The sequence below is a fragment of the Anarhichas minor genome, unplaced genomic scaffold (genome assembly GCF_050575085.1).
Source record: "Anarhichas minor isolate MPS153535 unplaced genomic scaffold, ASM5057508v1 ptg000041l, whole genome shotgun sequence".
NCBI classification, from domain to species: domain Eukaryota; kingdom Metazoa; phylum Chordata; class Actinopteri; order Perciformes; family Anarhichadidae; genus Anarhichas; species Anarhichas minor.
This window is the reverse complement of record NW_027466487.1, coordinates 368,656-394,789: the sequence shown is the minus strand read 5'-3', so window position 1 is coordinate 394,789 and position 26,134 is coordinate 368,656. Positions and strand designations below refer to the sequence as shown.

General features: G+C 39.4%; 2 protein-coding genes across 2 annotated transcripts in view; one reads left to right on the top strand and one right to left on the bottom strand.

The window, feature by feature from the left end:
* col14a1a (collagen, type XIV, alpha 1a) overlaps positions 1 to 15,779 on the top strand; it is a 113,600-nt gene extending 97,821 nt beyond the window's left edge. The window contains exons 40-47 of the mRNA XM_076109531.1: positions 3,734 to 3,787; positions 3,928 to 3,999; positions 6,320 to 6,355; positions 7,443 to 7,509; positions 7,718 to 7,909; positions 10,374 to 10,451; positions 11,415 to 11,570; positions 15,523 to 15,779. Coding sequence (XP_075965646.1) covers positions 3,734 to 3,787; positions 3,928 to 3,999; positions 6,320 to 6,355; positions 7,443 to 7,509; positions 7,718 to 7,909; positions 10,374 to 10,451; positions 11,415 to 11,570; positions 15,523 to 15,779 — 912 coding nt within the window. The remainder of the gene's footprint in view (positions 1 to 3,733; positions 3,788 to 3,927; positions 4,000 to 6,319; positions 6,356 to 7,442; positions 7,510 to 7,717; positions 7,910 to 10,373; positions 10,452 to 11,414; positions 11,571 to 15,522) is intronic.
* Positions 15,780 to 17,065: 1,286 nt separating this feature from the next.
* Positions 17,066 to 26,118, bottom strand: mrpl13 (mitochondrial ribosomal protein L13). Its single transcript, XM_076109311.1, has 7 exons — positions 25,974 to 26,118; positions 24,756 to 24,879; positions 24,269 to 24,362; positions 23,966 to 24,026; positions 21,930 to 22,016; positions 20,382 to 20,503; positions 17,066 to 17,737 (listed from the first exon to the last, which is right to left on the bottom strand). The coding sequence occupies exons 1-7, from the start codon at positions 25,998 to 26,000 to the stop codon at positions 17,713 to 17,715; spliced, it is 540 nt and encodes a 179-aa protein (XP_075965426.1). The 5' UTR covers positions 26,001 to 26,118; the 3' UTR covers positions 17,066 to 17,712.
* Positions 26,119 to 26,134: the final 16 nt, after the last annotated feature.

The following is a 26,134-nucleotide window of genomic DNA, read 5'->3' as shown; positions in this document are numbered from 1 at the left end:
ATATACTATATAGCGTTGTAGATAATATGTACTGTATTTTTATTTAGTTTTGAGTTAAATGTGAATACAAAAGAAACACAAGATAATTGGTTTGTATGATGACAAAGCCATGTCTTTCTGCTAATACCATCATTAGCAATACATGACAACTTAGAGTTTTCTATTCTTTCCATTCAGTCCTTTCGAAAAACAAAAAAGAGCAATCACAAGGAGATAAAAAAGTGTTTTTTGACATTGTTTTTCAAGTTGTGTTTGTACTTGCTGTACAGCTGTGTACAGTATCTAAATGTTCAACGTCTCTTCATAGAACCGTACAAGTCATACCCCAGTTGAAGAAAACAAAGTAAAAATATAGCAGCTGCGGTTGACAGAGGAATCAGGCCTTGTAATACCCACCTGGGCTGTAAATACCAAAACAGTAACGCAGCCAGAGCGTAATGTGTCGGCAAGCAGAAAGAAGAGGTTTTATCCAAACACATAATATGACAACAGAAAAGCTTTGTCTTGGCTTCGTTCCTGGCGAGGTGAAAGACTCTACACATAATCCATCAGCTGTCTCTTTGTTGGCTGACAGGGGTCCACACAGTCATCCCCTCAGTGGTAGTTTTCAGAACATCGTTTTCAGGCATGTCTTGTGGTTTCCTTCAGGACAATTGTCTGTTAACTGGGGTTTCTTTTCCTGATGCCAGATAGATTTGGAGTTCATGAACTTTCAGCAAGAAAAGCATTAAAGGACCAGTGTTTAGGATTTAGGTTGATATATTTGCAGAAATGTAAAATGTTATTCTTAACTATGCATGTTGCACAGCCGTAATTCTAGAGTTGCCCAAAACAGATAAACCAAGCACCGGCTCTAGAGAGCTGTGAACGTGTTTACGTTACCTGAAGGCCATTGTACTTTTCCGACATGCCTGTGAAACTGCAGTAATATTAGCCTCCGAGTGAAAAACCGTGGTTCTGCCAACCGCCGTCTGAGTTTAGTCGCTCCTAAAGAAGGGTAGACGAAGGTCTTGAAAGATACCATGGCGTTACCTCGGTTTTGCGCTCAGCTGCTCATGTTACCATTGGAAAGGGAAGGGGTATTCAGTTGGTTGCAATCTGCAACCTTACTGCTAGATGACACTCAATCACACACACTGGACTCACAATCTGTTTTTGGTTTGCCACTAACAACCATAAAAGTTACATTGATGTGAGAGATTTCTGAAGATTTGATTACTAGGTTACCTGACTATAGCTTGTAGACATATGGAGCAAGGTTTTGTCTGTACACATCACATGTGAAGCATTGCAGTTTTGATGATATGTAATGATATCTAAATATTACCACATTTTACAAACAAATGCATTATTATCAAAGTGTGTGTCTCCTTAATATATAGTTCCTGTTATGGATACTAGAGATCTTTAAAGAACACTGCATTGGATTTACAAGGTAAAGCCTTTGATCAAATCAAGTGGTTAGTGAGCCCAACGTATAAGGATTTTAAGGAAAGAATATTTATCTAGAATATTATTATATAAATATTCACAGCTTGATTCTTTTATGGTACGATTAACAAAGACCAAAGAGTTCAGTCCTCAATTTTTAGAGGTACCACCCTACACTGAACAGAGAAAACACGGCAAAACACCCACACTCACAGAATACAGTACATGTAATCATGTGAAATTACTAATCAGGGAGCAATTTTGGCTGCTTTATATTTGGAGATCAACTCCCTTTGTAGCGCTGATTATGGCAGGGTTCCCACATCCATATTTCTTAAAAATGCTACATATCTATTTGTGATTGTTGAGACTTCAAGTGGTGGGTATGTTTGTAATACCACAGAGAGATAATTATGATTTTGTTTCCATAGGACATTTCAAATCAATATTTTTATTGTTGCCGCATAACTGCAGCATCACAATCTGATGCTTCCAGCAGCATGCTCAGGCTGAATTCTCTCTAAATGGTTTTTTTCAGTGGATGCATTGAAAGCAGTAGAGAAGGGGACGCAGTGAATACTGATAACAATCAATTCACAAGAGGTCATCAATGCAGCAGCCATTTCTGTTATCACTATTCTTTTGACAGCGATATAGAAAGTACTGAACAGCTTTTGAAAACGAATTAATTCACAATGCTTGTGCTTCCTAGTCTGTATCATCCAATGTGTACAAAGCAGATCATTGACTAAAACTGACCAGCATCGCACTAGTCCACCGGGCATAAACACTGCACGAAACATTTTGTAAGGTGTATAAAAGCCAAAAGAAGTCTGGCAAAGACTTTGCTGCAGCAGCCAGTTCATTTGAAACAACAGTAACTGTCTCCTGGGTACTTTATTTGTCCATATCACAGTGAAATGGACAACGGAAAGCTATAAATCTTTAGGCCCCCCCAAGATACATGCTCATAAAAAAGTGCTGACACTCCTGTCATAACTCCCAACTTTATTATTTAAGATATACTCACCAAAATTGTGCTTGTTGTGCTAAGTTTACCTGAGACGGCTTTGCAAAGAAATAGAATAATCTTGTTAACACAGACAGAACCTGCCCTTTGTTGGTGGGTGTTTCAGTGTGTACATAAAAATCTGTATCGGTAGCTTTCCTGTACACCATAAACCTGTTGCAGTTTGGAATATTACAGAAATTATACATTTGCTTGAACCTGGCTTCCTGTGAGAGAAGGCTGGAGGCTGAATTTCTTATATGAATATTAGAAAAAGAAAAAGTGGAATGTTTGGATTATGATATAGCCAGTAATGAAAATGTGCACAGTTTAACACCAAGCTGACTCTCATCCCAATGTATCATGTAATGTTTCTTTGCTTCACAGTGGACAATTTTATAACCTTTTTTGTTTTGAAATTATGACTATTTTTATTCCAGATGTGCCTCTGCTCAATTTAAAAGTGATTCAAAGTAGTTGAAGAGACACTAAGAGACTTGAATATTGGGAGGAGCTGAGGGCCAGGGCCAGTGTCCATGTTGAAAGGGCATCAGCCTCAATGTGTGACCACAAAGTAACTTTAGACATCCGAGCTAAAATGAAAGGATTAACTGAACCTAAGGTTAAGCTGTTTTCCAGGACAATTTGAAAATGTGTTTTCCTAACACTAAATTTGTTCAGTTTAAATGGCCTATAAATATCGAGGTAGGTCAAAGCCATCATCATGTTATTATATATCATGTTATTATATGTGATACCTTAATAAAACCAGACTAAATACAGAATTGTCATACAGTTGGTATGAATGTGCTTCTAAAGTTAAAGCTCCAGTTTCACATCCACGTGTTCTCCTCAAACCACAGCATCATGGGGAAGACATTAAACGGCGGAGATGGTTTTAAACACCTGGAGGAAACTATAATACAAACTGTGAATAACTCAACAGTCTTATTGTGAAAAAGCCAACAGTCAGGAAGAATGCCCCCTGTGTTCTCTACAAACTGTCTAAAAGCAAAACCAAATATAAATGTTTGATTGGAGGCATTTTTTGGCAGACCTGGAGTTTGGACATCAGACGATGCAACAGTAGCAGATGTAGCAGCTACTGAGTTTGGTGGCCATCAGTTGTCTGGATGTTAATTGTATTAGAAAATAACAGTCTTGCTGTCGGTTTAGTCTGGAGACTCGCAGGCCATTTAGAAAGGGCTTGTGCAAAACAAAGTTCAACCTACATTCATGAAAGTGCAGCTAACGTTTTGATATACTAAGTGTTTTTTGATCTGCGTCTCACAGGGTCTGCCGGGTAATAATGGACCACAGGGAAGACAAGGGCCTACTGGACCTGTTGTAAGTGTCTATTTTCTGATTATTCTCAGCATTCTTTTGTCTGTCAGATCACCCTGATACATGGGCCCGACTGAAACCTTTGCTTCCTGTCACCTTCCTTCTTCTCCGTCTCTTTCATGTACTGCCTGTCTTTCTCTCAGGGAGCCCCAGGAGGACCAGGAGCTCTAGGACCTGCTGGGTCAGCAGGGCTTCAAGGAGATCAAGGACTTCCTGTGAGTGAAAACTATTGTTTTATTTTGTTAAGAATGATGTGAAAAAAAAACTCTGACACTGAAATTTCTTCTGGACACAGGATCTCTCTTGAAATGCCTGTGTTATGTTTGACATAACATGTTTTTCTCCCACCATGTCTCCCTAAATTTACAGGAGAACAATAATCTCACAGGTGAATCACAAAGTTACAGATTTGTTTAAATATGAATAACATTGTGGTTCGATTCCAATGCAAGGAGCGCACACAGATTGTTTATTCTTCTCCTATTTGTCCGTTTTTTCTATCTTGACTGGAAAGAGATTTTTGGACACAGTCCTCATTATAACACATGTATCATTTAGTCAGAAATTAGTATTACCAACAAAACGTATTTCTTTAGAATATCAAAGAGACAAATCCTATTGAATAATAATTAATCTTTTGAAAATCAAAATATGAAGGTTCACCTTTGATTCTAAATGTACAGTAAGTCAGTTTGTTAAGACAGACAAAATAATGTGTCGGAGAAGGATGCAGTGGAGAAGATGTTGGGTTCCAAACTTTGTGTACTGCCGACAGAAACAGATGATACTGTGATGCTCGTGACAGCTAATCTAGTCTTGGGTCAGCTCTGCAGGCCAGAAGCAAAGTTTGGCTCAGAGAGGCAGAGCTATAAATCACGTACAGAAACTCTCGCTCCCTTGACACACACACACACACACACACACGCACACACAAAAAATGGGAGGGATCACATCTGCCTCATCTCTAAGATGTAGAAGACACAGACACCCCCTATGAATGTATGAACATGCAACAAACAAACACGGATACAAAAAAGAAAATCAGATCTCGCTTCCCTGAGAAATAATCTCTTAAACATCTTAAACTTTTAGTTTCAAAATTCACCTCAACATTAAATTGCTGATTCGGTCCTCTTTCTGCCCCCTGCAACCCTTCTCCAGATTTCTGCTGCAAGATTATATTTTGCTCTGAAACAAATGTTTCCTATCTGAAGTAGCAGCCATGAAAATCAGCAGGGAACTTTTTGCATTTTTTTTCATCATGATGTAACTGACCTTAAGACGTGGAAATCATTCCAAGTAGTTTTGTTGAGGTGGACACAAAAGTGCCACACATCTGTCCTACTGCTATGACCAATTCACTAAAGGACAGTGGATTTTAAATTTTTTTTATATTGCTTGACTTGGTTGCAATCCAACTCATGTTTGCCATTTACAACAAAAACAACAACAATCTTCTTGGGATTGTTTTATCAGTCCATACTGCGGAGCTGTGCAAGAGGGAAATCTTCTTAAAATTACTTCCCTCTGCGGATGAATTGTAAAACATTTTAAGTGAAAAAACATTGACTCTGTACTTTGGACAGATTCTGCATATACAGGGCACAATAGGAAGATAGTTTTGATAAAATAATAAAATAAATCAGATTTGTACGAGAGATATTCCTGTTTTTTTCACACTCGGATCCAAACGTTGGCTCCCACACAGTTTGATGTGGGTTTCCCATGTCACAGGGATAAGACAGTAGACATTTACTGTATATGTCCAGGAAGACTCAGGATATTCAGACAGACACACAGAGGAGGCCCAGGAGAACACTTTTAGTGTGGAGACCTGCACTCCAATTCAACGGCTGTGTCAAATGTTGACAAAGGCTTTCGATCATCTGCAATATAGTGCACACACTCTATGATATGCCAAGCCTGCACACACCGTTTCTCATCGTTCTCTATCCATCAAACAGCCAGTCAGTCGGTGGTCAAGGACATGTTTCCCCCAAGATAAACAAGCTTTTATTCAAAAGCTGTAACAACATCAAACTGATATGTATCATATCTGCACATAGTTCTGTGGCCAGGAAATAGTTGTCTTTTATTTGCCTCCGGATCACAATGCGTTACACTGTGATATGCATTGACTGGCTTTATGTGCTTGGCAGGTTTTTGTGTGCGTGTGTGTTGTGATCAGATATCCATCTGTGTGTTTTACAGTGTTGGCAGTAGCAGAAAAGAATCTCATCCAAGCCAAAGAATTGCACTCTGTTTGTGGGCACGCATGCTTTGGGGCTTATGTGTATGTTGTCTTTCGGACACAAAGAACCTCGACACAAATTTAAATGCATTTAGTCATACCAGCTGTTAGATCAGAGAAGAAAAAAGTGTGTGCGTGTGTTTATGTGTGAGATGATAAGGCGTAGACAAAAGGAGAGAGATGGAGAGTAATGAGCTGGGGACTTTAAAAGGAGGGAGAGAGACTATTTCTGAGTACACATCCCAGTCAAATGTTAATTCTCCTCCTGTGCTTCTGTGTTCCAGGGTCCTGGTGGTACCAAAGGTGATAAGGGAGAAAGAGTAAGTCATTCCACTTACACACTTCAACCACAGTTTAGAGCAAATCATTTTTTTACTGCTCCATTATACAGTGGAAATATTGTTATTTTGCTGAAGTAAAACTCAGACTATTACCAAATGATGCTCCAGTACACATTCCCTGTTAATAGTTTGTCTTTTGCACCAAAATTCACTTGATTTCTCTTTTTCAGTCCCTCAACCTCGTTTAGAGCAAACCAAATTAAATCAGTGTTCATAGTTCAAATTTGCAGCTGAGCTGGGTCTGTATTTCTGCTGACACAGCAGCCAGGCCATCACCGCCGAGGGCTTTAGAGACATGCAACTTGAATTGAACCTGTAATTCCTGTTTCTGCCCCATTTTATCAACTGTTTGGGACATTCGTCGCTGCGGTAAATTTTTGAAAGGCTTAAAAAACACATGGCAGGAACTTTTGTGAGGTTGCCCAGTTGCCTAGTTGGTTGGTCAAGAGCCAAAATCGCTGGATATACTTCACTTCCCCAAATGCAACTTTACACCACCTTTCATTAGAGCCTCCTCTTGCCTCCTAAAAGCCCAAGGAAAGCTCCTCCAGAGCCACAGAAGACGTTATTCAACAGTTTTCATGGGTTGTGTAGTGGTCCTTGTGACAAGTAAACTGAACTTTGAGGTTAGGATTAAAAGACTATCAGTTACAACTTAAGTCCAACAGTTGGAAAACCTTTTCAAGTCATTAACTCAATACCATCTCTAGTTTCAGGTCACTAGAATAAACTTTGAATATTAAAGTAAGGCTCTTCATACAACAAGTTAAGTCTCCAATAAACTGACTCATGTTAGATTTCACAGCCACTTATTCTAGCTATCAACTCAAATAAAAACAAAGTACTTAAATACGTATATACCTTGCTGTCATAGGTGAGCTATCTGTTTTGGCCAATATCAATATAAGGGGCATCAGAATGTGGAAGTTACAAACATTAAAACACCCATCCACCAATGTATTAACCACTGGTCTGAGTGTTTATGTAACTGTGGTTGCTCAAATTGAAAAGTGGTATCAGTCTATTGTGTGGTTGTTTAATTAAGAGCTCCATATTTGTTCTTCAGGGTGATGTGCAAACCCAAGCAGCTGTGCGTGCCATCGCACGACAAGTGTGTGAGCAGCTCATCCAGAGTGAGTAATCGGGGATATTTACACACTAACACCAGCATGTTATGAAGTACAAATTCCCTGCTGAAAATGTTTCGTCTGACCTCTACTGGCTTCATTTCTCACCTGTGGTAAAACGTCATGATAAATAAACAACTGGAAACAATTCTTAAAGCGTCAAAAAGCGAATTCTAAATCATTTCGAATCATTCTCCTCCTCTACCTCCTGCAGGCCACTTGTCTCGCTATAACTCCATACTGAACCAGATCCCCGTCCAGTCAGCAGTGTCAGTCCGAACAGTACCCGGACCACCCGGAGAGCCAGGTAGGAGAGGCCTCCCAGGAGCTCGGGGAGAGCAAGGGCCATCTGGTAGGCCAGGCTTCCCCGGCACCAGCGGCCAGAACGGACAACCGGGAGAGAGAGGTGAGAGAGGAAGATATTGAAGGATGTGTCTATGAGTAAAGACAGTTATTTACAGGATGCATAACACATGTCGAGAGAAAGATGGGCAGAGGAAAAGTATACATGGTAATTTCCATACGTATATCTCTTGTTCTCTCAGAAATATACAGACAGATTACACGCCATCATCAGTCCTTCACTGTTTGGGTTCTGTCTAGACACTCTGACTGCATGCTATTGTTTATACAAGCATTAGAAAGAGTGAGGAAACATTGAAGTGTTTATTAGACTGCTCTTGCTGCAGTGAGCAGGTTATAGTCTGATCTGAACTCATAATAGTCGTATGGTTTACTAAAACACTGTCTACATGGACACTTTGGCTTCTCTTTTATTGAATGTTTCATGTCTTTTGGGGTATAACAGCATTTATTACAGAGCTGACAGGAAATGAGGGAATCCGTTACTGTCTAAGAGGCTGTAAAGCTTGAGTGAAGACAACATAATGACTCCATTGGTACCAACCATGTCATAGCTTGTCGGCATGGGGGCTGAAAGTTTGGCTACATTTGGGCAAGAGAAAACTCACAGGGGTCCCTTGACCTTTCCCATCAATGAAAATTGGTTCAATTTAAAGTCATGCCCACTTTATGCTAATCCCATGCAGTTTCGTGCAAAAAACATGCTGTTTCTGAATATGCTGTACCATGCTGTATTTGAATATTTCTGCATACTGGGGTCCCTAAACAGTCTTGGAATTGCATAAATTGGGTGTGACTGGAAAGCTTAGACTCTTTTGGATCCAATGAGCCCAACTTTATTCATGTGTGATGACGTTAGTCCCCATAGCAGCCATTTCACATAGTGAGATCATTTTTTTAACTTGACATCCCCAAATAAAATGACCCGTTGTGACCTCTAAGATAATCACATCCTCATTAAACTTTACTACCTCAAACTAGAGACCTAGGGCATTCAGAGAATGTATGGCTGTCAAGTGTTGATTGTAAAAAGAACCGTTATTTTTTCCTATAGGTTTATTGACAATAAGAGTGTTTCTGAGCAGTTTCCAGAACAGAAGTGCTAGCCAACCAATCTGCCAAAATCCAAATCACAGCATGGATTTTTCTATGGTGTACCTAAAGGTCTTGGCATCTTGATGTGGTATTTTAACGGAATTTTTGATTATTTTTATAATTTCCCAAGTTTTTTATTTAAATTTAGCACCAAATCTGTGTAACAAACGGTATTAACCTAACAGGAGGTGCAGCAACGTATGCAACATAAAGAGCATGGGATCATATTCTTCCATCATAATGTTTGTGGTCTGGCCTGCTCTCTTACTCACAGTCAGGGTCAGAGCTCTGCAAGGTTCAGCCCAGGCCAGAAGGCAGTAACTCCGATATCCATGACGTAATTCATAAAAACAGCTTTCATGAGGCTCAGTCTTCATCACTAAAACATGCAACCCACACTAAAAACCCTCATACCGAATGAGCCCGCAGACACGGAGGGTTAGGAAAGCTGAGAGTAGCTGTCAGGAAATGTCCAGCATGGTTACCTCCCCTTTAGAAGTTCAGACCTTTGATTCTACCCAATAACATTTACGATCTGCAGCCACCACACACACATACATTGGTTTCAGTTCAGCTTATAAAAAAATAGAGTCGGCCAAATATTATAAAAGACGTATAGCAGGCTTAAGAAAAGTAGACATGTTATTATTAAGTCAGATAATTCCAGAATGAGGAAGAAAGCTGTGATCAGGCTGAACAGATGAAACAATGTATAGTCCCCATACAATATTGTCCTGAATATAGAGAGACTATATGGGTCAGTTAGTGGCCATTGTAGAGAAAATATTATGAGACGAGGCCGCCAGTGTAGAGAATATTAATATTAATATATATTTGCGGTAATGTAAAATGTTTTATCCTGAGCCCCATTGTGCTTACTTCCTCTTTACCGATGCAGTTGATTAAGGTGGTCATAAAAGCAGCATTAAATGAAATCTGCAGATCATCAGCTTTGTATGGTTCTCTAATATCAGAGTGCATCCATCCGGTCTACAACAGCTGCACCGCTGGACAAGCAGCACAGAGCCAAGTCTGAGTTTATCATGAATTTTATTAGACGGACCTTCCACGCATAATTTGTCTGGCACATTTCTCACGAAATTTGAAATGTAATACTGATGTTGGGATAGAAAGTGGTGAAATACCTTTCCTAATTTAAATAAACAAGTTTTTTCTTCAGTGAATGTGTGAAGTAAACATACCAACACCACCCTACTATTGACTCCAAAATGCAGACGCATTAACAGCAAAATGAACAAAAAGGTTGGGGATCACTGCTTTAATCTTTAGAAATGCGTTATATGTTATAACTATTATGATCTATAACTATAGCTGTTAGCTAAATGTAGTGGAGTAGAAAGTTTGTAATGTGTATTTTTTTGATACACGTTAAACTCTGTGTGTGTTTGCAGGTCTTTTGGGAGAGAAGGGAGAGAGAGGGAGTCCAGGAGTTGGAAGTCAGGGGCCTCGAGGACAATCCGGACCTCCAGGTAAGATACTGACAAACCTACACACAGCTCTGAGCATGCTCAATAAGCTAAACCAACTGAATCCTTCTAGTCTTTTTGCTCAAATATCATTTGGAGGCGCTGTAGCTGCTTCAAAATTAGATCATTTAACTTTATTCTGAACATTTCTTTGTGGTGTTTCCCGACTGCGACCAAGCGGGGAGCTGCCATATAGGAATGTTTTCCATTGTGTTCAAATGTTTCAAATATTGAAACAATATAATTGCACAGATACTCGATGTGTTTCAGATCTGCGTTACTCTCTGTTAAATCGCTGTCTGAGAAAAGCAAGCAGACGTTTTGGAGCGTGAATATATAATGTGCTGTATTGATTTCCCTGTGTAAAGTTTGGGGTTTGTATTATGGAAACATCTCCGGGATGGGATTTACTGTTTACTGTTGTGCGATCAATACTCACAGAACAAGCTGACAAAACTACCCGGAAACTTTTCTATTATCAGATAACTTCAATATATGAAAAAGGAAATCTTTTCTGAGAGAAATAGGGCAAAGCTCTCCGTCTCTTCCCTGTGCTTTTCTGAAATATTTGTGGGACGACAATTTTAGCTCTTGGCAAATGAAACCCCCCCTAAAAATATTGATTTCATATTTCAGCTAACTGCTGAAGTGAGTCCTGATGGAGCACTTTCTCTTGTGTAAACAGAAAACAGAAGCCTCTGGCTAAAAACTGTGTTATTCCCGCTTCTGCCCTCAGGACATTAACTATTATCTCCCTCATCCAGAAATGACAATCATGTCCTTTCTGCCATGTTGTCACAGCGGCAGAGAGAGGGATTTAGAGGAGATTGAAGAGGTGATAGTACAGTGACAGGATGTAGCCTGGGACATTTTCTGTTTATTTTCTTTCCCTCTCTTCTTTAAGCCCTCTCACCAGGCGTCACACTGGCGGAGTTGCTTTAACACAAACTTTTCCTCCATCCTCAGGCCTGCCAGGTGAAGGACGGACAGGCAGCCAGGGCCCCCCTGGTCGGCCTGGTAATCCGGGGACACCGGGGAGGTCAGGGAATCCAGGTGCCACAGGACCAGCCGGCCCGCCAGGATACTGTGACCAGAACTCCTGTCAGGGGTACAACGTCGGAGGTAAACACTTTATTTTAACCCCCTTTATTTAGCATTCATAAGCAGTAAACATCTATTGAATAAATTGATTATAAAACACTATAATATAGTCGAGATATGACGACATTTTGTTTGTTATATCGCAGTACTTTCAACAATTATAACTTCTCCTATGAGCACGCCTTCAGTATACTGTAGAGGGCATCGCCATATAATAATGATTGGTCCTGATTACGATCAGAGCCATTACATAAAAAGTCTAGTAACCACTGCTGTAGAAAAATGAACATAAAAGCACACATGTACACAGTAGGTCAGGTTCCTGCAAACTAAAATAACATTTTGATTGGAATATTTTCCCAAAAGCAGTCAAAACACAAAATATGCAAAAAACCTTTGTTTAGACTTTATCAGTGCCGATATGTTCTTTTGCAACTGAGCATTAACTTTAATATTTTGCTAGTATAAAACACTGAAATATGGTTTTCACAGTGACAGTAGGCTGTGAGATATTTATTGTTCTCATAAAGCTCTCAAAGAGTTGGAGAACGATCTAGCTTTTATGGTTGTTCCACTGTGAAGTTTATACATTCATGTCCACACTTATGGATTAAGAAATGAACTGTTACTGTGGATTAAGAAATTAACTGTGTCACTGTGTATATAAATGAATTCCAGTCAAATGTGACTCTTGCCGATTATTCTCAACCTTGCAATGGTTAAATGTGGCCTCCCTGCCTACTTTAAAGAAAAATAGAGTATGTGTAGTACTATTGTTCCTTTCACAGCAGCTAGATTTTCAAGGGATAGTTCAGTTTACTTGTATTTACCCAAACCCATTAAAAAATAATGTATACAGTTTAAAGCTGTGGGTACAATGCTGTTAGCCTCTCATATCTCAATAATATTTGTTGACTTATAAAACACTATTCTATACACCTCGTCTTTTTTCCATCATAAAAAGTCAAAGTTTAGTACGTTGACAAACGTAATAGTAGTCATAGTTTAGTATCTGAAAAAGTCACAATATATGATGTTTAAAAAATGTCATAAAACTTCATATGTTGAAATAAATTCTTGGTATAGTATGTCGAAAAAACATCAAGAAGTCAAATTATAGTACAGTATAGTATGTTGAAAAAGAACAGCTTGTCTCAAAAACGCATCATAAAAAGTCATAGTATAGTATGTAGAAGAAAGGCCATAGTATAAAGTGTCAAAAAATAGTATATATATAGTATAGCATGTTGCAAAAAGTCATAGTATGGTGTGACCAAAACGTAATAAAAAGCTATCAAATATTATGTTGAAAGTCATACGTCACAAAACAGCTCGTGGAAAAGTCGTTGTATATTATGACTATAAAAAAATGTTAGAAAAAAGTAATTAAAACAAGTCTTAGTATAGAAAAAATCATAACAAATAGTATAGTATGCAATCAAAAAGTCATAGCACAGTAGATTGAAAAAAAGGTTGATCCTCAGGTTGCCCCTCAGGTAAACACCTTAGCTCTGTCAGCATTTTCGCCATAGTTTGCACTGTTAGCTATGAGCCGCGTGCTCTCCGTCGACATGTTCAGAGCCATTGAGAGGCAATCGATATGCTCCCAATCTCGAATCTTGGACCTTTAAAATGTCACTAAAAAGTCATAGCATAGTTTGACCCCATAAAATCATTAAAATGTCATAGCATAGTATAAAACTAAAAATGTAATAAAGAGTATGTTATAGTGTCTTGCAAGTATAGTATAATATATTGCAAAAATGTGATCAAAATATTAATTCAAAAGGTCATAAAAAGGTCCTAGAAATGCATCATAAATAATTGGTCACAACTATTATCATTAATAAGTCTTAAATAAGTCATAGTTTGCAAAATATGTCACAAGATTACATAAAACATGACGTAAAAATTCATAATATATAGTATGTCACAAAAATGTTATTTAAAAAGTCACACTATATAATGTCACAAAATATTTAAACAAAAATGTTTAAAAAGTCATAGTATTCATATTAGTCATAAGAAATGTTAAAGAATAGTACTTTACATGTATGTGATGAATTAGTGGTATGGACGCTATAAATAGCCACAGCCATGCATATTATTTGCGTGTAATTAAAGCTGTTCTAGTACTGGTTGGTTGATATAAAAGTAACTGTTGAATATTATTATATCTCCTTCATGTCAGAGGTCTAATTCCTAAAATACAACTCAATTTAACTTAATATTTTTAGTCTAGCTGTATACATGCAATTAATTACCTTCAAATGAGTATTTATGGAGTAATATGAGGTAAAACACTGCAGTTATGGTGTAAAACTGCAAAAAATGGCTGAACTCAGTGTTTGATTCAGTTTTACTCACAAGGGATGTTATTTGCGGCCATACTCTGTACTCTCTGTTTTGTACTACTGAATTCTGTGTTGGAAATCTTTATTTACACTTTCTCAAGTACAGAAAGAGAAATATAGATTTGACACATTTTCCTTCTTTCCAAAAGTTTTATTTGAATGTCTTGATATTTATTCTAGCTAAATGTTTTATAAGAACCTCTCAGGGTGTGTGTATTTTCTTCCTCCAAAAGAGAGGAAGAGATTCAAACACTAATTTTTCTACCTCCAAAACCGCAACCTAACAGCTGATGTACTGTCACTGCGGATTCAGAGGTTTAACTCTTTGGTGTTGTTGGGTTTTCTTCCTGATATGAGGTGTAAAATCTTCTCTCTGTCTCTCTTTGTTCTCCTGTGTTCCCCTCCCTCTGTCCCTTTCTCTTCCTGACTGAAGATCAACAGGACTATGGGAATGATTACTGAGGAACATTCTTCAACCGTCCTCTCCTCACCTCCCTCCACTCCTCGCTCTGTGCCCTTTACATACGACTAAAAACTGAGAAAATTGATAAATTATTCCTTCAAAGCCTCCATATTTCTTGGAATGGATAATTACTCCTGACCCCGGTGTTTAACCTCTAATCCCTGCGGCAGCGGTTAATACATTTTGTTTCTCCAGAGATCTCTTTCCAACCAACACTTAATTTTTGCAGAATCTTTTGTAAAAGTATCTGGATTTTTTAAGGCACCTAATCTAACAAACACATCTGTGCATTTATCCATTTAAAGTTAAAAGCAATTTTAGTGATTTTAGTCGACTATGTTCCCTCATATTTTGGTGTGCTGCACATTTTTAGAATGTATTATTCACACCAGATTTTCACTCTTTATGCACACAATGCTCCGTGATTCCTTATCATGAATAGAAATTGGATTAATTTCCACCATCAGTTAACGTTCTTGATATAATTGAAACGTTAATCTGGCTTCTTCGTCATTTGACAGTCTCTGAGACAAAAATAGATTAGCTTTCCTTCCCACAAGACCAAACAAAACCCCATAACGCTGCTGCGATGATCACCCCCACTGATCTCAGTGCCATCTGTCAACAAATACTAGTGTACACAATGGTTTGCTGCTGCAGCCTCTGCTTCAAGCTCAAATCGCTCCGAAGCTAATCTCATCTTTCAAAACCTGATGGATCAGCTAAATAGTGATGAATTGCTTTGATGCTGATTGGGTGCATTCATTACTGAACAAACCACTCTATCTGTACATCTCATGTACTGTAAACTGGGCAAAGGTTTACTCCTAAGTGACCCAGATGTGATCGTTTTTTGGGGGCAATATGGGGTAGAAACCAGATTTTTCTTAAATTTCATTAACCCACTTCCTCATTAACCAAAACTTTTGGAGTGAAATATGCCTGTGCAACTTCTATTCGACTTGTTTTGTAACATTTCAATAGTGCAGTGCCTCGTTATTGCTGTTAAGTAACAGTGGTGGCATTCAAGGTTATTGTAGTCCCAATGTCAGCCTTCCAACTTTCCTCCATGTTTCCCATGGTGGTGGTTTTATGTTCGCTACGGTGATCCAGAAACATTCACTCAAACTGACTCTAAATATTCCCACCACCCCAGTCCAACCCCTGCCTCAGGGCGGCTACCAGCCCTACAATCAGCCGTACAACCCTGCTGCAGTTGCTTACAACAACAACCAAGGAGGCGAAGAGGAGGAGGAGGAAGAGCAGGACCCTTATTACCGTGGTTACCCCCAACAGCCTTCACAACTGGCTCATGGCCACCAGGGTTACCACTCGAGCCCTACCCACTCTGAGGACACGGAGGTGAGGTCGCCGGGCATCGCCAGGAGGTTTTCACGTAACGCAGTCGTGTGAATGACGAGAGAGGACTTTAGAGGAAGGATGGACTCACCTAAAGTGCTTGAGCCCCGCACGGCACAACATACACACTGATATTCATACATGGAAACAAATCAGACACTGACATGCACGCACACACTGTCCCCCATCTGAAACTGTGTATCCAGTGGTTTTCTCCACCTGGTGAAACAATGTAAATAGGTCTGTGGACTCTTGTACAATATCTCTGTAAAAGGGGGGTCTAAAAAGTGCCTGATCTATGTTAGCATCGTCCAGCCGTAATGTAAAGTTAAGACCTGTTTGTTTTTTTTCCATCTCACAGCTGATTTCAGGACTAAACCCTTCTCTTTATGTAAAGCTGCATGTCTCCTTTGAGCCAAACATTGAGTGTGTAACTGGACACACGCATCTTTTTTGGGTGTATGTTACATGCTAGATTATTGTACAATTCAAATGGAGGACGTCGAGCTGGCAACATTTGTACAGGCTGCTTTTTATAATGATGAATCACGATTCCATGCCGTCTTTATTTTAGTGTGTAAAGGAATATTGAAATGTTTTTGAAGTGGTTTTCTTCGTATAGTATTGCTTGCTTCTTCTTACTATTACTGGAGTTAATCCCCCAAACTTTACTGTAGAAGCATCCGATTTCTGTCAAGTTTAATATTACCTTAACACTGTGGAACACAATCAAATGTTTGACAATTTTATTCAGAGAAAATCTATCTACCATCATACTTTGTGCTGCAATATTTCCTTCAGTTGGTACTGGTACAAAGATGGACCAGGTCTGTTCTGGGTTTTAATACTTGTTGTTTTTGTCTTGTGTTGTTGCCCCCGTTTGTTTTCTTTATTGTTCTTATGCAAAGTTGGGCCTGCTCACTGTGGAAGCTGTTTGCTCACTGGTTGACCTCTGACCTCTTGCTGGAATGAGACTTGCATCCAATTGTTTTTTAAAAGCAGTCAGCTGCCTCTCGGTGAAAACCATAAAGTGCCAACTTTACCCCTCCTGCACCGCATTCTGGAAAAACAAGCACTAAAGTAACTAAAAGTTGAGCTGTGAGCTGGCCCTGGTCTATTTTAGATTGGAACTGTCAAGCTTGAACAGATTTAATAAGGAATGTGTCTCGCCACAACGCCCCATAGTACAATATGAACTTATTTATTTTAAATTTTGTTTGCTTTTATAACCAATAAATCTGTATTGAGACTATACAATGTGTTTTAGGTCATTTGTTTAACTTATACTGCATTAAAAGGTTTACAACACTTATGTAAAAACACAACTTGACAAGAGCAGGTTTATTAAATTGTTTATTAGCCTATTTTACAACTTACATAAACAGAATTCATTTATACTTTCACAACTCTGGACATTTTTAACACACTGACTAGCCAAAAAGCTCAGGATGTCCTGACCAAACTGATGGCCCGAATAGTATCACTTTGATTCGTAGGTTCACAGTGAAACCAAAGCAGGATCAGATCTACCAAATGCCATTTTTTTAATGGACCAGATCTGATCTTTTCATGGTTGTATAATCGGAAGAAAACCCACAGAATCTGATTTTCTCTGATCAGAAATCTCAAAACTCTCAAGCTGTGTCTGACTATTTCAGGTCTCCTGTCAATTGTAATAGGACTGACAGAGAGGTGAGGTATGTATAGAGGAGCACAGAGTTTGAGTCGACGATGTTGGCATCTAGGTTATGACTCGTGCTTTCCTGTCCAGTCCGGCTTTAACGCCAGTTTTTGATTTTTAAAAGAAAGCCAGTGCTGTTTCCTGGATTTGGTTTTTGTAACGTTTCATCTGAACAGAGAAAATGTGTATTTTAAAACGGATAACATCTCAATGCCAATCTCACAAAGGACCTCTGATTTAAAGTATCAGACCTAGAAATATAATCGAGGATGACCCAACGTTTTGGTCATGTCGGGAGCCTTGACTTCATTTCATCTTGTAGTCTTCAGGTCTGGGGAGAAAAACACAACACATTAGTATGGGGAAGAAAAAAAACAATTACAAGGAAAAACATGGAGAGAAAGTGACAGATGAGAAACCACGCGGATCTTATCGGTTTTTTTGTCTTTTCAAAATGAGACCAGACACAGCATCCTGTGTGTTTTCCCCCTTTCATTTTGAGCACAGATTGCAGCAGACAGATATTATCAGGACATGCTGTATTGGTTTTGATACAAAGCAGATAAATGTTATCAATTGTAAAAGCTCTGCTATCAACTTCAGCAGTATGTTTATGTTGTGGATTTTCTGTCTCTGAGCACTGTGTGTGTGTGTGTAATCTTTTTCCTCTGCTCCAAGGTTTTCTGAGAGAATATTAAGTATGCGTTTAATAAAAGGTAACAATTGAATCGCCCTCGATGACCTCAACACACACACACACACACACACATATTTGATCAGTAAAATGAATAAGACGGACTGGGAGTGAATATTAACTAGGCTAAGGCCCATCTCTTAAATAAACCAGGATTAGCTTGACCTTGGTGATCACACGGTGACGGGCCTGAGCGCACGCACTGATTGGCTGAGGAGATTGGACCAGTAAACAAAAAGAAGTGGCTCATTTATCACACACACACACACTGACAGCAGAGCTGAACGTAATGTAGACATGCTGTTCGTGTCTGTACAACGCGCACACGCACACACAGAGGACAGCAACTAAATGAAAACAGTGACTCCACAGAGAGCTCTGATCCCAAAACTGATTTCACTTCATTTATTAAAACCAATGTGGGTTATGTTTAGATGTATTTGAGGTACCAATATCAGCATTGTAGAGAAGTACTGTTTGTAGGTTTAAAGGGTCAGTCCACCCATATTACAATAAAACAGAGGTGTTACTCTATAATACACTGCGATGCAGCTCAAAGTTGAGCCATGAGGTGTAAATCCCTTTCTATGTAGCACTTGATCTTTTTGTTTTTTAACGAGCTCACCAGCAGTCACTACGTCTGAGCAGCTCAAATAGAGACAACCAGTGGACTTGAGTGTTGAGCCACTGCTCCCGCGGATGACAACAGAGACCAACCCGGTCCTGGATAAAGAGCTACGCGACGGATGGATGGATTGATTGGCGTTAGTGCCGAGCAGGTGGGAGAGAGGCCGCCCTCAGTCAGAGTGATGTTCGCTACAGATGAAGCCGGAGAAATGCAACAGGAGGACATTATCATGATCAGCGAACAAGGGGTCACAATGTCAGTCTAATCTCAAGCCAGAAAATACTTGACTCAAAAAGCCATGAATATGATTACGCCAAAAAACAGATGCTCTCTCACTCCCCGCAGAGAAACTCTGTATGTTCAGAAAGGAAGTGGTGGGAAAACAGCCGACTTTGCCCGCCAGTTTGTGACATTTTAACATTTATATTCAAATCGTGAGCACAACATCTAGACCGGGGGGGGGAAAAAGAAACACAGAAATCTTTGAGATCAAGTTTGTGTTAAACAAAACAACTGCAGATGCACATCTACTCAGCCCAAGCTGAGAGGTCTGTTATACTGCGTTGACTTCTAGTGTTATGCGGTTTGATAATAGCACAAAGTACATGAGCGGTTATTTAAAAAGCTTTCAGGGAAGCTCACAAGGCACTCCAGTATGTAACCATCAGAGCACAGCCAACACCACAAAAACGTTTATAGAGTAAATAAAAATGTCAACTATGGGGGAAAAAGAGCTATTTATTTAGCAAGAGGACTGAATTCACACAGGAGCTGTATCGTTTAAGTTTTTACCTCTGAGAATATATTCTGTTGAATCAAGTGGCTGCTCGTCCAACGGCGAGTCTTTGCTCTCTGTGCAACACGTCACATACTGACAGCTGTTGGCTGACAATCATCAACACCGCGGCCACAAGTGTTTGTGTCGTCTTAATGAAAAATGTTGCATCTTAAATCTTCCTGCATGATTTCATTGTCAGAGTGAAACTGTCCACATAAAAGGGTTTTCAAGCGTTTGCATTGGATCTATTCATACAGACGATTTTGTAGTAGGACCATGAAAATATCGCTGAGCAGTGTGAAATCACCTGCACTGTTCACTGCAGATAAGGTCTGAACAGGGCAAGGCATTGGGTTAGTTTACAATCCACCATACTCATTAATATGTCTCTCCTACAAAGTCAAGTGCACCATTATGTTGGTAGCTGCTTCATCTGTCTATCAGTTTTTTAAACCTGTATAACTACTGCTACTTTATGACCGCTACTTTCTCACAAAGGCTGGTGGTTGGTGTGAAGAGGTAGAAATGTGACAAAGTACTCAGATCAACATCGCCCCCTTTTGGCTGTTCCACTTCAGTACAAACATAAAAGTGTTCGCATCTTTGTATTTGTTTCTCATTATGGTGCAAAGGAAGAACAGATGAAGACATGATTGGCACCTTTTAAAGTTTGTCAGGCAATTAAAAAAAGATATTTGAAGGTAGAAGTTAGGAGTTAGCATTTACCATCAAAGTTAACAGTCATTTTTTAGGTTTTAGTTCAGTCAGTTGAATTCGAATAGTTAGTATGACCCTTATAAGAATGTGTAACACTCCATTTGCTTGGGAACTGAATGTGTGTGCGTGTGTGTGTGTGTGTGTGTGTTTCAACATACGGTGTCCACAGCCTGGGGAAGGTATCCATCTCCTCCTGCGTGTACTCGCTGAGTTTTCTGGGGATTTTTCTGGGCTGCTGCAGCTCCTCCGTCAGGTTGGCTCGGATGTCGTCTGGCAGCTCCTAGTGAGGGGCGAACAGAAAGGACATTGAACATAAATGAAAACGTGAGCAGGACAAGTACTGTAAGGAAATGAGACAGGAAAAATAATGAAAGGACATAACATGAACAAGAAGGTGAGAATAAAGAAGGAGGTACTATTCTACTTTCCAAAACACTCACAAACAACAGCTTGAACTGCTCTGAATTCTAAATGTGACTGCAGACATTCACATTCATGAAGCCCATCTGCTTGTAATTAGTGATGCACATCTGATGGTGGATATTAAGCCAGGATCAAAATACAACACAGGTATCCGACTTCCCTCACCCCTAAATTGTGACACCAAACACCTCGTGTATCACATTACAAGTCGAAACTCAACGATCCGATTTTCTTCCAATGCCTGGAATTAATGATGGCGTTCTCTCGCATGGATACAAATTACATCCAGTTAATATTTGGGCAGGCCACCTGGGTTAAATCAACAGCCTGTCGAGTAATTGATTTCAGAAGCTGTGATGTGTGACGCTCGTGGTTCTCGCCAACATCCTCTTAAAACAATCACAATTGAATGCTACCAAGTGCCTGCAGATCACTGCATCAATGACGCAATGCAAGTTTCTCTCAAGGAAGACGAGGAGACAGATTTATACACTGATAACTACATGGAAACATCTAGGTACATGACCATCAGTTGCTTATTCACACATCCAGCACACAAGGAGCAACATTAGCAGCACTAGGAGTCGCGTTAACGGCCATCCAGCAAACAAAAGTCCAGTCTTTTAGTTATTGGTCTCTAGCCAACTTCTGAGGGAAATATGTTTCTTTAGCTGCTAAATGCTCCACGATGTTCACCTGCTAGTTGCTAACGGTCCTGTTTAGTGCTAAGCGGGTAGCTCCTTGCTGCCACTCAAACCAACGCTGATGAGAGCAGTGAGAGTGAACCAAAACAGTTAAACTCTGTACAACTGACGCAAACTGAGCTGGGGGATCATTCTCAGTGGGTTTGAACACTTTGAGTGACCCTTTTCACCAAAACAGTCATTTGACCTAATATATAAAATATATAGGAGACCGACTGAAGCTACTAAGGCAACCTCACAAGCAGTGGGAAACACTATAAACCCATCTAATTGTCCAGCACTTTAAAACACAAACCTGTTGAGACAATGTAGGTGAAGAAAAAGGACTAAAACTCTCCTCCGTCGAGGGCAACAATCATGTTCGACCATGTATATACTGTATACTGTAGTTATCAATTGATATTAACTATAAAGGGAACCTGGATGAAGGGCGATTAAATCGGGTTCATAGTTTTGTGTCAGTATCCGCAAAATGATCTCAGTGCACCGCTCCTCAATATGTGCCCACTTTCTGCCCATCCTTAATGAGCCTGGTTGATTGTCTGAAGACTCATCAGCTGGAAGAGAAACCGGACTTACGTCATCAGGAAAGATGTGTAGTCGCTGCATCATGGTGCGGCGCTGCAGATTCCTCGGCAGCATGCCGTAAACCGCTAACTTCACAATCTGGTGAGAAGAAGCACATTGAAGAGGTTGACATTTAATCAGCTTAAGGTCTCTTCTAAAACAATAAAGAAAGCCGGTGTCTATAGCAACCGTATATACTTTTTTTTACGTTTTCTCACATTTGCTTCCAAAACTATGTTTCTCAGTATGAGGCTGGTCGCACAAATGTGAATTTGACTTGGAGAGAGTTACTGGACTGAGACATTGGAGCGAGATGTTGGACAGAGGCTGTGCTGACAAATCATTCATCTGTCCAGTTCTGTTTCTCCTTCTTCCCTCGCCAACCCTCCAATCTTCATTTTAACTAAACCACCATCAGGACACCCGGCTGTGGTCAGTGGCTGGACTAAAAACCTACATCAGCAAAGAGCCAACAGCAGAGTCAATGTCTCTCATGGTTTTGCAAACTACAGATTGCAAACCAGTTCACGTCATTCACATATGTTTCGTGTTTCCCACATGACAAGAGCAATTTTACGGTATTTTTATTAGCCTACAAAAACCTCCAAACCGTTCACGTATGGCTCCCTTTCTGCTGTTGTAGTTGACATGTTAAATGATTCTCAACCGCCCCGTTATTTTTGTGCAACATCCACTCACTCCTGACCTGTGAAGCTCAGTATTAAGGTTAAACACACCGCGTGTTCCTCTGAATAGGATTTATGCATGTTATATAATTACAGATCGAGCAGGGAGAGGCTCAATCAAATGTTTAATTAAAGCCAGAGACAATAGCCTGATGCAACAATGAACATATATGATAGTAATGATAGTCAAATAGATCTCAGCACAATGCATGTGAAGACTTAATGGGATCATAACCCCCCCCCCTTTTTTTTTTTTTAAAAACACCATATCTTTTTATCTGTGGTAAAAACACAATGCTAATGCTAATGCTAGTGGATATGAGCCACAGGAACAGCTCCCTGGGTCTACTGTGCGTTGTCAAAATATTAAAAGATATATTTTTCTGAAAAGCACCTACGCTGTAAAACATAAGGTGAGAAGGTGAGAGTTATTTAAATCTGTCAATGTGTAGACATCTCATAAAAACAGCAAAATGTGTTCCTCCAGCTGGCGTTTATAGCCCAACATTAGCTTTTTACTTCTGCCGATTGCAATCACACTTCAAAAATCATGTAAGTGGTGTTCATGTGTGGAGATTATCTTACTGAAAAAAACGTGTAAGTATCATAAACTTGTGTTTGTCACAGAGCTTAATTTCTGCAATAATTCTAACTTGAATGGAAAAATATCCCATTGGGAACCAGTGGGCAGTGAGACTACATAAAGTAAACTACAGTGTCCATGTTCATTGTAATGAAGGAACAGGTAACCCAGTCATATTATTAGATTCAGGAGACTTCTGTTCAATGGTGTGATTTGTTAACAATAACAAAAATACACACATTAACCAGATTTATCCTTCAGGCTCATGAGTTGTTTCTCTCTTGTGACAAAGACGTCAACGGTTAGTGGTTCGTCATGTGCAGTATGTAGGTCACATCAAGTCCTGAATGGAATTATCAGTGTGTGTGTAACCCAATGAAGACTCCCCAACCCTGAAACCATGAATATGCAACACAACCAAAACCCAAGGAGTTATCCTTGAACTGACGTTCTTGTACGGAGTTTGAGAACGCACCAACCGACCACCATCACCAGAGCAAATTCACTGATGTTTAATCCCCGTTCTCTGCACTTCACATTAATATGCATGAGCCGCACGTATGAAGAGATAAATGTCTAAGCACGAAACACCTGCTCTTCACAGCATGTGGCAGACAAAGAAATGAGACTACTCTCAAAGAATGTGGGTTAACTCATACATAGAGAATAAGAAAAAAAAACATGGTGTACAGAATGTGGCACTGGTATAGCTGAGATTTTAGAATTTTCTCGAAATAATAATAGTACAAAATTGAGAATATTTGATTGATGACGCTTACAGCTTTCGGGTCTTTATGGTGCAGTTGGGCAGCTGTGACCTGTTTAAATCCACCTGGATACCTTTAGAGAAAAGGACAAGCTCAGTCAGTCCTCGTCTCTACGAACATGTATCAGATGATATGAGAACATTGAGCCTCAACAACCCTGAAAACTCTCTGGTTTACAGATATTAGATACTACTGATACTACTTTAATTTTCTGAGTGTTTCATAAGCATTGAAGAACAAAGACAAGTTGGAAACACAAGAAAAAGAGGCGGGTAAAGTGAAGCATCATATGTTTATATAAAAGTATGCACTTACTGCGTGTGTGACGAGTAGACTTTCTGCTCCCATTTGTTCCCAGAGAAAGCTATGTGTTTGGTGTTTATAAGTACCACATGGTCACCACAGTCACCTGCGAAGATGTTCAGAGAATGTCTATTTTCAGGATTATTGTAAAAAAAAATTATGAAAATAAATACTTGACTAATTCAACAGAGGGACAGACATAGCTGGTATGCTGATGACAACACCAAAAATAGTGGTTAGTTTACTAGACCGACAAGGAGTATTCTGAGAATGGCACTTTATAAAGTATTAGTAATAAGGATGCAAACTATTCATAAAGTTTATCCTCTACTGCCATCGTGTGGCCGTTCCATTCCAAAACAACTTCAAACTAAAGGGTGCTTGGATTCATAATTAAAAACAAAAACCAGTAGTTTATACATAGCGTAAGGGTTATGCTTACGTTAGACAGATACTCATGACTTTACATGCGTGTGTAACAGATCGGACTTCTACTCACTCAGTGCGTGGTAGATAGGCTTGTGTTTCCCCTGTAATCTAACAGAACACATGGTCGCGAGCTTCCCAGGAGGCTGCTGTCTGGCATCGATCAGGAACCAGGAACGAGCAAAGGTCGCCCATTGCTGAAAGAAGAAAGAGACAAAGAATGGGTTAAATTAACTGGCATGGGACCATCACATGTCTGTTGGTGTGAGACGAAACAATAGAGACCTGGGGAATTTCTCATTTCTCAGTTTGTGCAACCTTGATCAGAAACTGCTTCAGCTCAGACTCAGATAGATATATAGATCGATATTTATTATAGCCTTGATATAATTCATTGTGTGAAGCACTACAAAATGTCTGTATGAAAAATGCTACACAAATAATGAGTGACACACAAGCACACTCTTAGTCTATATACATGACAACATGAAATACAACAAATTAGTGCTGAATGCAAAAGAATGCTCTTATTGATTTAATATGTTGCCATCAGCAGCTGTTTCCACTTGTAAAAATCATGTCACGATTATAGCAGTTGAATTACAATACACAATATACAACTTCCAAAGTTAAAGTTAAAATGACAAAATGTCTCACTCTTAAATTGGTGTACAAAGACCTCTGCTGTATATAAGTAGGCACAACATCTCCCAAAACAAAACTTCAAGCTAGCACAATTTGATGTGATGTTAAAGGGGAACCTATTATGCTTTTCCTTATTTTCTCTCATATTTATAATAATACAATGTCGGATGTTCATATTAAACGTGGCCAAAGTTTCAAATAATGAGGTAACGGTATGCAAAAGTAATCCCTGTGAGGCTTCACATATTTTCTCTGCTTCAGCCACATCCTAACATCCACCTGCTCAGTTTAAATGTGTTCACTTTTCCTAAATAATAAAGCAGTGCGCGTCTACAATGTAGCTTAAGGTATTTACAGAGCTAACGGTGCTATATGGAAGTCTACCGAGGCTAACAACAATACTGGTTATAGCTCTTCTCCGAAACAATAGCGTTGCGTTGTACAGATGTGACAATCCACTGGTTACATTACTAACTAGCATTGATCATTAACGTCACAATAATAGACAACAATATCACACACACCGTTGTTGTTAGCAAACCCACGTTAGCTAGCGGTATATTTATGCCTAAAATTAATCTAAACAAACAACGGTCAAATTGTGAGGTAAAAATCAGAAAACACAATGTATAATGTGTACGGTTACCTGGGCAGATCTGGAGAAACTTGACATTTCTATGAAACTAGCAGCACATCCTCAAAACACTTGACCCTCAACGCGTGAGAAACGGTCCGTCTGAGAGTTTTTCTCGGTTGAAACAAGAGTTAAGTCTTCACCGTTCCTATGTTACGGGTTAATCCATATCT

Excerpts from the sequence above, each read along its gene's own strand:
- mrpl13 (XM_076109311.1), bottom strand. The coding sequence starts at position 26,000 with ATGTCAAGTTTCTCCAGATCTGCCCAG. Across the intron at positions 24,363-24,755 it reads GCCTATCTACCACGCACTGA|GTGACTGTGGTGACCATGTG; the intron begins GTGAGTAGAAGT and ends ACATCTTCGCAG. Across the intron at positions 22,017-23,965 it reads ACCATAAAGACCCGAAAGCT|ATTGTGAAGTTAGCGGTTTA; the intron begins GTAAGCGTCATC and ends TCTTCTCACCAG.